General features: G+C 44.5%; 1 protein-coding gene across 1 annotated transcript in view; it reads left to right on the forward strand.

The window, feature by feature from the left end:
• Positions 1–12,379, forward strand: part of Kst (spectrin beta chain, non-erythrocytic 5 kst) — a 189,259-nt gene that overhangs the window by 119,734 nt on the left and 57,146 nt on the right. The window contains exons 17-27 of the mRNA XM_077680340.1: positions 1,915–2,155; positions 3,176–3,282; positions 4,031–4,117; positions 4,206–4,268; positions 7,283–7,413; positions 7,959–8,018; positions 8,564–8,690; positions 8,812–8,876; positions 11,602–11,683; positions 11,846–11,923; positions 12,027–12,154. Coding sequence (XP_077536466.1) covers positions 1,915–2,155; positions 3,176–3,282; positions 4,031–4,117; positions 4,206–4,268; positions 7,283–7,413; positions 7,959–8,018; positions 8,564–8,690; positions 8,812–8,876; positions 11,602–11,683; positions 11,846–11,923; positions 12,027–12,154 — 1,169 coding nt within the window. The remainder of the gene's footprint in view (positions 1–1,914; positions 2,156–3,175; positions 3,283–4,030; positions 4,118–4,205; positions 4,269–7,282; positions 7,414–7,958; positions 8,019–8,563; positions 8,691–8,811; positions 8,877–11,601; positions 11,684–11,845; positions 11,924–12,026; positions 12,155–12,379) is intronic.

Genomic DNA, 12,379 nt, shown 5'->3' on the forward strand with positions numbered 1-12,379 from the left:
TCGCGTAGCTCCCAATCAAGAAGCATCGCAGATGTTGGGTCCTGCAAGCGTAATGAATAGCCAGAGCACACAGCGGAAGAAGCTGTGCTCTCTGACTATTTATCAGGCTTGTGAACTCAACATCTACGATTCATCTTCCACAAACAAGGAAAGGAAAAAAGCTTGTAGAATCGGTTGTAAAAAACAGTGTAAATACAGTCATGAAGCAAACAAAGATTCAGAACTGTTTCATAAATTTTCGGGGCCAAACATAAATTAGAATGAATCTTTTGAAACATGCTGTAGCATTCTTTTGAGCTTATTTTAGTCATACGATGCCAACATTGAACTAGGATCTGATTAGTAAGTGAAAACATGGTTCCCTGCTTTTTAGAGACATCTCGTATAAGAGACAGAAACTGCTCCCCGGTACGTGTCTCTTATAAAGGGGTTCAACTGTATGGGCAGGAATGACTTGCTGTGGACTGGCACTAAAAACATCTTTGTTCTGTGTGTTATTTGAGCATTAGCATTCAAGTGATGTGATCAAACGGAACTAGAGGCTCCAATTCAATCTCCCAGTCACTTGGGTCGGCGGCCGCCAGTCGCACAAACAAAAGATGCCAAAAAGTGGCCGGGGAGTGGCCACTGTTGAATATGTTTTCCTCAATATCTCAGTCATTCGTTTGACATTGGAAATAAAATTGGTATTGTTGCTATCGGTACAAAACGGCCGCTTTAATGAAACGGACTTGTATTTTGTCTTCTTGGCCCATTTACGTACCTAAATTGCTGCTGGGGTATTTTTGGTAGAGTGTATTGCGTTAGATGATTGCATTAATGAACAAGACTGACAGGGCCACCCTTTAGTTGGAACCTCTTGCACTTTTCATGCCCTGCTTTGGTCGAGTGTGCGTCGAGTTGTGCGTCTGACACTGAGGTTGCGGGTTCAACCCCAGCCGCACCGGCCGTTTTTTAGGTGGAGGCAAAAAATTACAAACACCTGTGTGGTGAGATTTTGGCTCACTTTAAAGATCCCCCAGGGGGTTTAAATTAATGCATATTCCTTTGCTATGCCATGCTGCGTGGCTTAGGTGTAGCTTTTGTGTGTTAAATTTTCGAATCTTTTGTCTCTTTTCGCATTTTTTATAGGTTTGCTTTTACCCAGTCCCAGGAAGATGCGTGCGAATCCGGTAATGCCTTTCTTTGCGTGTGTAATTACATGGGCATTTTTAAACGAGACATGACAAGCTGAGGGTAGGTGCATGTGCCCGTACATTTGGGCACATGCAAGTGCACATGGAGGGCCATCGTGCTTGGATAGATGGCCAGAGCCATTAAAACTGCTTAGGGTGGGGAAGATGGCGATGGCCCCCATTCCAGGTTTTTATTTGTTGATGTCAGCACCTCCTTGAGTTTTTCTACCCGACTGCACTCTCCATCCTCGTCATTGCTACTGCCCCGCCTTCAAAACAGTTTCACCTCCTGTGTACGTTGCATGTTGTTTCAAGTAATGGGTTCAGTGCTAGCCATTGCGAAACGCGGAATAGCTCACAGGGTCACAGGCCACTCTGAGCAGCTTTGCTGCTCAAAAAGGCTCCCACTAAGCTCTGTTTTTTTTTCTTCTCAATCTTGTCCTCTTGCCACACCATTGTGTGGCACCCTTTTTAACCAAGCTGTCACCTTTCACAACGCATGCTCCGCTTGTGACGTGTTCACACCTCAAGCTTTATCACGTCTAATTTTGCCCCACGACAATACGAAGCCACCATCACGTGTGGTTCTCCCCGCATCCAGTCGCGTGTGTGCCAGGTTTCTTCCCCTCAAACAGTGCACTCATTTTGCGCGTGTAAAAGGGAGAGAAAGATCTTGAAAAGTCCACTGACTTGTGGACCAACTGTTCTCCCCCCTTCCCCCTTCCACGACTTTCCCCAGATCATGACCCTTCTGAGCCGCACCAACGCGGACTGGTGGAACGTGCGCACGCTGGACGGCGAGGAGGGCTTTGTGCCGGCCAACTACGTGCGCGAACTGGAGCCCCGCATCGTCCAGAAGACGGCCAAGACGCCCGTCAAGGTCGCCGAGCACCGGCGCGTCAAGAAGGTCATCATGAAGCCCCAGCCCGTCAAGGTCAAGAAGGAGACCGCCAGGCTGGTGGCCTCCTCCCCTTCGCCCCGTGAGTGCCCACTGCAATGCTCTGTTTGTGTGTCGAACGGGACTGCAAAGTACAACTCTGTTCAGCTTGAAACAAACACCCGGCCAGAAAAGAGCTGAGGAGCCGCTTCATCCGTTTTTCCCTAACATCTAGATTATTTGTTTGAGTTTCGGATAAAAGTGGCATCAGGGTTACCAGGGGGACAAAGCATTCTTTTTAGGGAAGCAAACGTGTCTTCTGTGGGACTTTAAAGACTGCGTTCACTCTTTGCATCATTCCAGTCTTAGCACAAGCATAATTTAATTGAGTGTGAAAATTATAAGAAAATAGCAGAAGCGCACCAACATGTCACAGGTGCCAACCGTTAATTGGATGATGCCAATAGATGTGAACGTGTATTAAAGAAGATTGTGCACTTGCAAAACAAATTATCTGTGCTCAAAATCTGAAAAAGTGTTATCTTCTTTTTTCTAAAAATGAAGCTTCTAACAAGCAGCCACGATATAAAAATTAATAATAAAAAAAAAACGGGGATTTCACAGTGATGTGTCTTAAATGCACCCCAAAAGCTGCAGCAGCAGGAGGCATAGCTTCACTCCTGAGGGGTTCGTGTAACCGTGCAATAAATTTCCTCAAAGGGGCTTGGGTTCCAGTATGAAATTTTCAAAATTTAAAAGCAAAAGTGAACCAGATCTGCCATGGACCCAACGTACATGAAGCAGTTAACTGCTTCATGTACGTTGGGTCCATGGCTTGTGCAACACCTTGTAATCCATGTAATTGTGCAACACCTACGGGGCATTTATTGAAATGACCTTGGAAATTGCTAGATTTGTCTAGAAGCCTTTGATAGAAAGGATGTCATCTGCCATTGTACGGGGCAGTTTGTAAAAAATTACCGTAAAATCTCCCTTGAATGATCTGTGCACCTACAAAGGTGAATCTAGAAGCTGATTCAGCAGGAGGAATTCAAAAAGGAGCTCAAACTTTAGTCCTGTTTTCGTTTGTTGCGCTTAAATATGTAATATCTTGCCTGTGCAGAAAAATCTCCAAAGCAGAATGGCGGCAGTCCCAAGGATGGGAAAGGGGTCCAACAGCGGCAAGAGTCCATCGATGCGTCGTACCAAAATCTGTTGACCATGTCAAAGGTACACAGTTGCTCACTTTTTGTAACCTTGCGGCATCACGCTTTTGGCGCCTTTGTATTTTTAGAATGATCAACTTTTCAGAATTCACACTGCAGAAAAAACGGTGCGGGATATTGGTGGATATATTTTTGGGAAAAACGCAGCGCATTGGCATGTGCCCTTGCGCAAAAGAGGTGTCTGAAAAAGCTTATCATGCAACCGTATACGGTAAACTCGTTGAGACAAACTTGAAGAAAAGGGGAAAGTTAGTTCATCTTATCAATAGTTCAACTTGCCTACTTAGGCAACTGTTGCTTCTATTACAGCTTTTGCAAGAAACCAGAAGCATTGATTCAGTATATCAGGTGTATCTGAAAATTTGCCTGAAAAAAGTTTATTTTAACGGAAGTCTGCAGAATTTTTCTTTTCAAAATCTGTATTAGAACTGAGCAGTTGTGTCAGCATGACTGCCGACACAACTGCCTTTTCCACCGTCATTGCCATCATCGCATCTATTGAATGGCCACTGATTGGTGAAAGCCTCTCCTATCCTTCATCACCCAAATGAATTGTCTGCCTCAAACTTTTAATGTCATTAACATAATTACCATAAAAAAATTATGCCTTAGATAAACGAAGTTTTCAGCAATCTGATTTTGTAATTGTCTATTGGTTATCTCGACATTTACAGAATAAAAAAAAATCTTTGCTTTAGTTTTGTTCATAGAGATTTTGAGAGCTGGGATGTTACACCGTATTTTCCCAACAGGAACGGAGACACTACCTCGAAGATGCCATCAGGCTGTTTGGCTTCTTCAGGGAATGCAGTGACTTCGAAGCTTGGATGGTCGACAAGGTTGGATCCACATTTAACGTTTCTCTCTTTCAATTTTCCCGCCATCTGGTCATTGCGCCTCTAAATGGGCCATATATATTCCTTGCAGGAGAAGTTGCTGACGGTCGAAGATCCGAAGGAGAATGTAGAAGTGCGCAAGAAAAAGTTTGAGGTTCGTGATTTTGCTGTTATTCACTCGTATTCATAGATGGCAGTAGCTACTTCTTGAAAAGTAAAATGTAATGACTAAATTAATTACCCTTTTGACTCGGTGTTAAATTTTTTATAATTACTAACAAGATGGGCTATAACAAAGCAACACCTATATAAATGAGCAGGAGTTATAGGAAAATTCTTTCGATTCCTACAAGTTAGTGTAATGGACTGTGTGATGGCTGATTAATATACAACCACAATATTGTTAAAGGAGCCATGAAGAGAAAACAAAAGTTTGTTTTATTCGAAAGATTAGGTGTTTCATAGTACCCCAAGCGCTTTCCCGGAAGCAAATTATGCTTTATTCACTGAGAAATAAGGCAATTTAAGCCAAAATTTTAAATCTCCCGCTAAAATTGAACATTCCGTGACGTGTACAATGGCGTCATAGAGCCGGTCCATGAAACAGATACTTAGTATGTCGACTCCATATAGCACCCACACGCGGGAGTCGATCGAGACGGCGGCCATTTTAAAAATACTAGTAAAACCTAGTGCACCCGCAGCCCTAGTCATGGAATCGCCTGATCCGAAGAACAAAACTCTCGCCGAGGAGCTCGGGCTTGCATTTAACAACCTCACACCACAAAAACGCTCAATGCTTCTAAGTGCACGAGCGGCAAGAGTTGTGGGATACGCGGTGGACGGGAAAGCGACCATTCCGCGATAGCCACAACAGACGAACGCCCAGCCGTGGGCACCGCTGCCTCGTCAGCCCCGTCGCGACGGACGAATATAGACTGGTACGTATGTGCCGTATTTTGATTACGGTTAATAATAGTTCAACTTCAGTAGCAGTATCACTTATGCCAGTTGGCCGGTGTCGTGTATGGAAAGCCGTTCGCGCGAGCTCTCTGCTTCGACCAGAAAGATACGAACGTCAATGCGCGGTGTTTACGGCATTTGTTTCCCCAAGGTCAGAGCGATTTGACGAAGTCGGCGACGAGCGCCAGCATGTCCCAGGAGTGAGCTAACTTAAGGGTCCCTGCCGTAACTGAACAAACTGAAGTTTTCAGTGGTTGTAAACTGGAAACGAGCTCGTAACGACAGCAGCAAGCCAACACCATTCGAAACTTACGCGACGACTGGCACTATCTCGTCGCTTCTTGCTGTTCCTTACTCCCCTCGTTTCTATTTTTACCTTTGCTGGTTGGCGATATGACGGCCAACCTCCTGTGAAGGGATTACGATACCAAGCAAGGTCGCGGCTGTGCGTGCTGGAACGGTTCGTTGGCCCCGAAGAGCCTCGAACCCGAAAATTCGTCTGCGCGACGGCGAGATGTCGAGCTCGGCCGCGGCGCTAGTTTCGTACGCATTGACGCACACGCTTGCGAGTTCGTTCGGACCTTCAACCGTTTACTCCACCGTTCTTTGTCATAAAAAGAATGTGCAGTATGTTTCACGGGCATTTAGCTCGCTATGCAAGCTGTAAGCCCTGCCTAACATGCGTTTGCTTTTGCCGGCCTCCGCCAATCGCAGAGCTTAGCCCATGTGACGGCATAGGTTCTGTTGCGGAAAATGAGCTGGTGGGTCGCATGGTCATTTCCTCTTTTCCTAATTATGTAGCTTATTAGAGCGAAGTTTGCGTTATAAGTGGTGTCGCTATGGTTCTAACGAGGCAATCTTTCGAATGAACCAAACTTGTGTTTTCTCTTCATGGCTCCTTTAAAAATAGTTTTGTGACTTGTGCTTGCAATGGAGCATGTCTTGCTTTAACACTTTCCTGCCCATGGGAAAAGCAGTGTTTTGGGTAGTCCAGCAAATATTCTTTTTCCGGTTGCAAAAAATATGTAACATATAAGTGTATGGTATCAAAATGTAGGAGGGTAAATTTTCTTTGCAATGATAATTGTTTCAAACAAGAATATTTATGTGGAAAAAGAAAGGTGAAAAGCTGTACAGAAAAATTTTGTGGCAAAGGATAAAATAAGAACGTCGGTGTTGCTCCAAAAAAGAAAAAAAAAATGCAAAAAATTGAATGTGTACATTTTCTACACACACTAGCAGTGCGAAACACCTGCAAATATAAAATTCTTAACCCTAAAGTTTCTTTTTTGTGCGACTGGGGAAAACAGTTTCTCGAACTTGTGAAATATAGGTTGACCGCACATGCATTGCAGAAAGCCAATGTTTTCTGCTCCACTCCTTTTTTGTTGGTAGCACAATTCACAGTCTCGACACTTTTGCATTTGCAGGGGCTTGTGTTGAACAGGGGTGTCAAATTCGTGGCTGGTTTTACGCATTTTCACTTTTTATACTAAAATCGGATGAATAAAAGTTGCTTTGCAGTCAGTGCTGCTAATTATCATAAAAAAATTTATGTCTAGGCTTGTCCAAACCGACACCATCTCAGTATCTTCAGAGTGGTCATCCATGACTCCAGTGGCACTTTTAAAAAATAGGCGCTGCTCGAAAAAACAAAAGCAAAGAGGCTGTAAGTGTCTCTGCTGCTCAGTAGACGGCGCCAGCTCTCAGCGCGCACTCGGAAAGCACCAAATTTAAATGGGGAAATGTCGAAATTTGAACTTGAAAGCGTCTATAAACTACTATCGATTCGAATAGGTGTAGGTAGGACAGTGTTAAGCGAATATATGGACTTTAGTTACACTTAATGGAAATTAATCAGTGGCTAACTGAGGGGCCAGCCTACATAACAAAGTAGTAGTATAGTAGAAAGCAACACATGAAATATTCCCCTGAAGTGGGTTGTAAATAATAGTTGGCAGCCTTCTGTGAGCCACGATGTGACTGAGTTTCTGCTCAAGCAAGCAAAATGGAGAGGCGAGCTAGTTGGTTCGCAAATTCCATGAGTGAAACTTAAGCGCAAAATTAAGCGCGTCCCTGTGAAAAATTTTGCGCTTAAGTTTCACTCATGGAATCTGCTCAAGCAAGCCTGTGTGTATGCGCTGCCAGCACGTGAATTACGCATGAAATTACGGAGACAAGAGAAAAAAATCTTCCCGCTTGCAGAACTTTGTGACGGACCTCTCTGCAAGCAAGCTGAGGCTGGACGAGATCGACCGACAGGTCGGAGAGTTTGTGCAGAACAAGCACAGCCAACTGGATGCCATCCGTAGCCGCAGCCGACAGATCCACAGCAGGTGGGGCCGGTTGCTTCGCACTACGCCTTGGAGGACGTGTAGTGACATTCTGAATCGTAGAAAGAAGTTATGGTTATGGAGATTACGTCGAACCCTTTATTATGCTGCAGTGTAGTAGCGGCTCGGAGATTTTTTTTTTTTTTAAATCACCCATGTGGATAAGCGCAGCTAAGAACCCCAGGTCATGGAAGGCAATATGTGGCCATACGATACAGCATGGCTCATATTGCTAGTGTATCACTTTGGTGAGCAGTGCATTTTTGCAGAGCTTGCTTTGGCCGAGTTGATTACAGTTAATGTATTTTGTGCACCCATCACTCCTCAGTGTTGTTTGTCTCAGCATTTCTCTGTTGCGTAATTGCAATCATGTTTAATTAAAATACGTTGTGTGCTTGTATTTATGCTAGTTTTCTCCTATTGTTTATATTAGTATGGCTTTTCATTGCACTTTTTATTGCTAAGACTGGGCCCACTCCTTGTTAGATGTGCAGAATCACTGCACTTGTCCTAAGACACGTTGTAACGAGGATGACTTTGCATTGCAGGTGGGATCGGCTGAACCACCTCAAGACTGAGAAAGAGCGAAGTCTTGAAGGAGCTACGAGGTGGGTCTGGCTTGCTAACAGCGTCTTTCCACGTCTTTCAACGTAGTTGCTTTATTCATTTGATTCTGGGTATTGCAAACACCATTTTCAGAATAGTAAAAACCAAAGGCATGGCACGGATGTAAGGTGTCATCTTACCTGTTTCAAGATGGCTGTGTTGCCTTTCAGCTAGCACCAAGATCTGAGTTCTGGGGATATGAATATTATGTAACAATGGCAGATGTAGGGAAGGCATCCTGTAAGGCTGTTTTAGGATTGGCTGGTGCCGTTTTTTTTTTTTTTTTTAATGCATTACTGATGGATTTGCAATGTTGCTTGAAAAGGTGAAGTATTCATATGGACTGAGTGTTTCGTGGTTTTGTAACTGCTTTGACGAGCACAAACTTTGCATCATGGGTAAAATCGCAGGTAGGTAGTCTTATGCGGGCTTCAAGTACATGCACGAAATTCATGCACATTCTTTTTTTGTTTCTGATCACTAAGATTGAATTCGGGAAATTTTCGATGTGAGGAAATCAATCGAACTGAGTGTTTTTCCCCTGCAGCGTGGAGCTCTTCCATCGGACGTGCGATGATGCGCGTGACTGGATGACGGAAAAGATGCAGAAAATCGACATCGACGAAGTCGGCCGGGACATGAAGACGGTGCAAGCTTTGCAGCGCAGGCATGAGGTAAGTTGTTAATGGTGGTGGGCCTGTGTGTTGGGCCGTGTTTTTCGTGTAGTCCCTTTGGTGTGTTTATGGGTTGGCTTTGCTCTGACGTGCTCTTGTTTCTTCTTCTTTATTTTCTCAGAACCTTGAACGTGAGTTGGCACCTGTCGAAGAAAAGTTCAACAGGGTTAACCTCTTGGCTGACTCGTAAGTTTTGAATAATCTCCATCATTTGCTATTTCCCACTCTGTTTGATGTACAGCGTAGACCATTTATAACGCAACCGCTTACAGTGCGGGACCGGATATAATGCAGGTTTTTCTGACCACCGGTTTGCCTCCCATACGACTCAATGCATAAGCGTACCACTTAATACCGAATACCGCATATCGCACAAGCATACTGCCCAGAGCACAATACCGTTTATAGTGAGGTTTGTTTGGTGGACCCGCTGATTGACTGGCATAGCTGGGGCATCGTTTTAGGGTCATGACAAAATCGGAAGACAGACAAGACAGAAAATGCAGAATCAGCCATCTGACGGAACATACCCTGCTCCTCTCTAACATCGACAGACGAAGAAAAAAAAAAAGGGCACCCTTTAGTTCACGCATTCCGCTTGTACTCACTTAATAACCACAACTGCCCTTGCTTGAGGGCAGTGGACGAGAGCAGCATGGAGGGGCTTTAGCTTGAGGCACCTCGGAAATTGTTTTAGCCACTAAATGTAAATACATTGCTTTTCAGTGTTGAAGCTTGGCACTTGTATTGTTTCATGTTCAATGTTCAGGTTGTGTATCTGTATTGTTTCACTTGCTTTTGTCTGGTATTGGTGCTGAAGTTTTAATCAACTGATGGAACTTCAACCTTTTTTTTAAATATTCAAGTAATTTATTTTTAAATAACTTGTATGTTTCAACTATTTACTAACTTGTTTTATGCTATTAAGGCATTTACTTCAATCAGCAGGAACTTTTACAGTAACACTACCTATAAATTGGTGCTGGACATTTCACTGCCAATTTTTCAGCTGGGAGTTCATTTGCCCCAAAATTTACGTTTACAGTCGAACCCCGCTACAACGAACGCCGCTTCAACGAAATTTCCGCTTCAACGAAATATTTCCAATTCCCCGTCAGCTAGCCATAGAAGTCAATGCAACAAAGTCCTCGCCACAACAAACCATTTGTCAGGCTTGCTTTCGCTTCAACGAAATTTTCGAGGATTTGGGCTGGGTTTGAACAATTATTTTACAATAAAATAAGCATAGCGCCAGCTATCTGTAACTTTTTATACATTCAGGACGCTTAGTTTCACCGAAAATGCGCGTTGCGACCACACCGCCACCCAAAACAAAACAAAAAATAACTCATAGGCGCACGCCATTGCTTGATGGTGATAACGATGTGGCTGGCCGTCTTTACACGAGGCGCAGGCCCGCTTCGCCAAGGCGGAGCCCCAGAGCTACAGCCAATCCGTATCCAGTTGAAATTGCATGAATGTGCTCCGCTGCTGGCGCGGTGCCGTCATGTATGCTGTGAGCAGCTGTCCTTGCCGTTTTCCTTCTACCATTCTTCATAGCCAAGAGCGAAAATCATGTTTGCGCGTTTGGTCTTGAAGCCTAGTCATCCTATCTTAGTCGCGAGCGCGCGGTCATGTTAAATGCAAGCGCGCGCGTCTTGCCTGCCAAGGTCAGTAGCTGCCGTGCCCTGTCAGAGGATAAGATAACGGCACTGCTCCTGCCACAAGCGAGAGGGGGGCTTCCCACGGCCTAGCAGCTATCTGCAAGTAATCAGCTCGGTGGGCACGCCTTGTTGTACAGCGATACGTTTTGCGCCTGCATATCTTCCCCCCCTCCGTAACGCGTTCTTTGGGTGGTGAAAAAACATAACCATTGGTATGTTTGTTATCCGAATAAACATGAGTTATTGCGCGTCACTCCTTTTTCTAAACATTGTATTATGCTGCCAATGTTGCGGAAACGCACGGGGCTATTTTTCTGGCCTTTCCGTGGTGTGTAGGGGCAGATTTCGCCTCAACGAATTTTCGCTTCAACGAAATTTTTCGCACGTCCCGTCAATTTCGTTGTAGCGGGATTCGACTGTATATTAAAAGGGGCGGACTCGTCTTAGAGCTATCTTTTTTATTTCCCAACCAATCTTAATGGAACTGCACAGCATTATAGAGTTTTTTGTGCTGATTTCAAATCTGCGATTAAATTTTTGGAAGTTCATTATTTTTGGAGATAATTAATGATTCATTGACATTATTTTGGGCAACAATTACAAAATATTCACTCCGTACATAATTTCAGTTACGACGTGGTGAAGGAGACGAATAACTAAAGAATACAACGGTGTAAGAACTTCTTCGATTTTGTTATTTTTGGTCGTTTTACGACACACTGAACTTAGCTCCTCCTGCGCACTGCCAGAAATGGCTGACAGGTGGTGCCATTTGAGCGCAATAATAATTCTCCAAAGCCTCCACCTGAAAATTTGTTTCGAACATTGTATTCTCCGCACATTTAGGTATCAGAAGCAAAAAATATTACAGTCGTACCTGCTCTGGGTGCCGAGATATCCATCGGCAAAACGCTAACTTCGTGTTGCAAGGAAAGTGGCATTTTACCATCAAATTCTGCACAAACTGAGCTGTATAGAATGCACTTTAAAATGCTATTTTCAATAAAATAGGGTGCCTTTTGAAGAAGAAATTTGCAGACTGCTAGAAAAATGGTCGTGGATGCCAAAAATGCTATTTTTCAGAAAATGATCTTTTAGACCGTTTTTCGGTCCCAATTAGACCCGTCTGCCCCCTTATAAATTGTTGATTTCCAGCTTGTTTGCAGTCGTGTGTGTTAGTGCGGGGCGCAGTCTGCCAGAACAGGTGTGTAACCTGCTTTGCGTTCCCCGTGCCTCCCTCCTCCCAGGGTGAAAGCTTCTTATCCGGCTGAACGCCCCAACGTGGTCAAGAGGCAGAACGAGCTGCAGGGACTCTGGGACCAAGTCAAGGTGAGATTGGCTGCACTGGACAGCTGTTTGTTTGTCGTGTGGAGGCGTTACTGTTGTTAGCTTGCGTTTCATTGTTCTCGTTTTATGCTCAAACACATTTTGCCCGACTGTGGCTGCCTTGATTAAAACGTAAGTTGTGGCTTCTGATTTGACTCCATCTAGGAACGAGCTGCTGAGAGGCGTTCCAGACTGGAAGATTCCATGGGGCTTCAGATTCTGGCAAACAGTGCCAAAAGCTTGGTGAGGCTCAGCTCTCTCTTGCTCAAAGAAGAGAAAACTTGTGAACAGTTTGTGAAGTGCTCTTGTTTTTCTCTTTCTCATCTCTTTGTGTGCCCCCCTCCAGCTTGCGTGGGTGAGCGAGGTGAAGGTTGCGCTGAACAGCTTTGAGCCGGCCCGTGACGTGGCCACGGCTGAGAACAACCTCAAGAAGCACCACGACCTGGGAGATGAGATCCGCAACCACGAGGATGAGTGAGTGCTGCTCCCGCTCCTGCCCTCCTCCTCTTGCCCATTCAATCATGCATTGTAGTGAAGTGTGGTACGACTTCAGTATATTGGATATGGATTGGCACGGATTGCAAAAGCACGTGTTGTCAACGTGATATTGCCAAACTGCCAGCTTCTGAATGGTTTTAGAATGTTCGATTTTGTGGTCATATGAGCGTGATGCGAGGGCACATATCTAGTGGTAAACAC

This window comes from Haemaphysalis longicornis, unplaced genomic scaffold (assembly GCF_048455015.1).
Source record: "Haemaphysalis longicornis isolate Haplotype H1 unplaced genomic scaffold, Haemaphysalis longicornis Haplotype H1 scaffold_8, whole genome shotgun sequence".
Lineage (NCBI taxonomy): Eukaryota > Metazoa > Arthropoda > Arachnida > Ixodida > Ixodidae > Haemaphysalis > Haemaphysalis longicornis.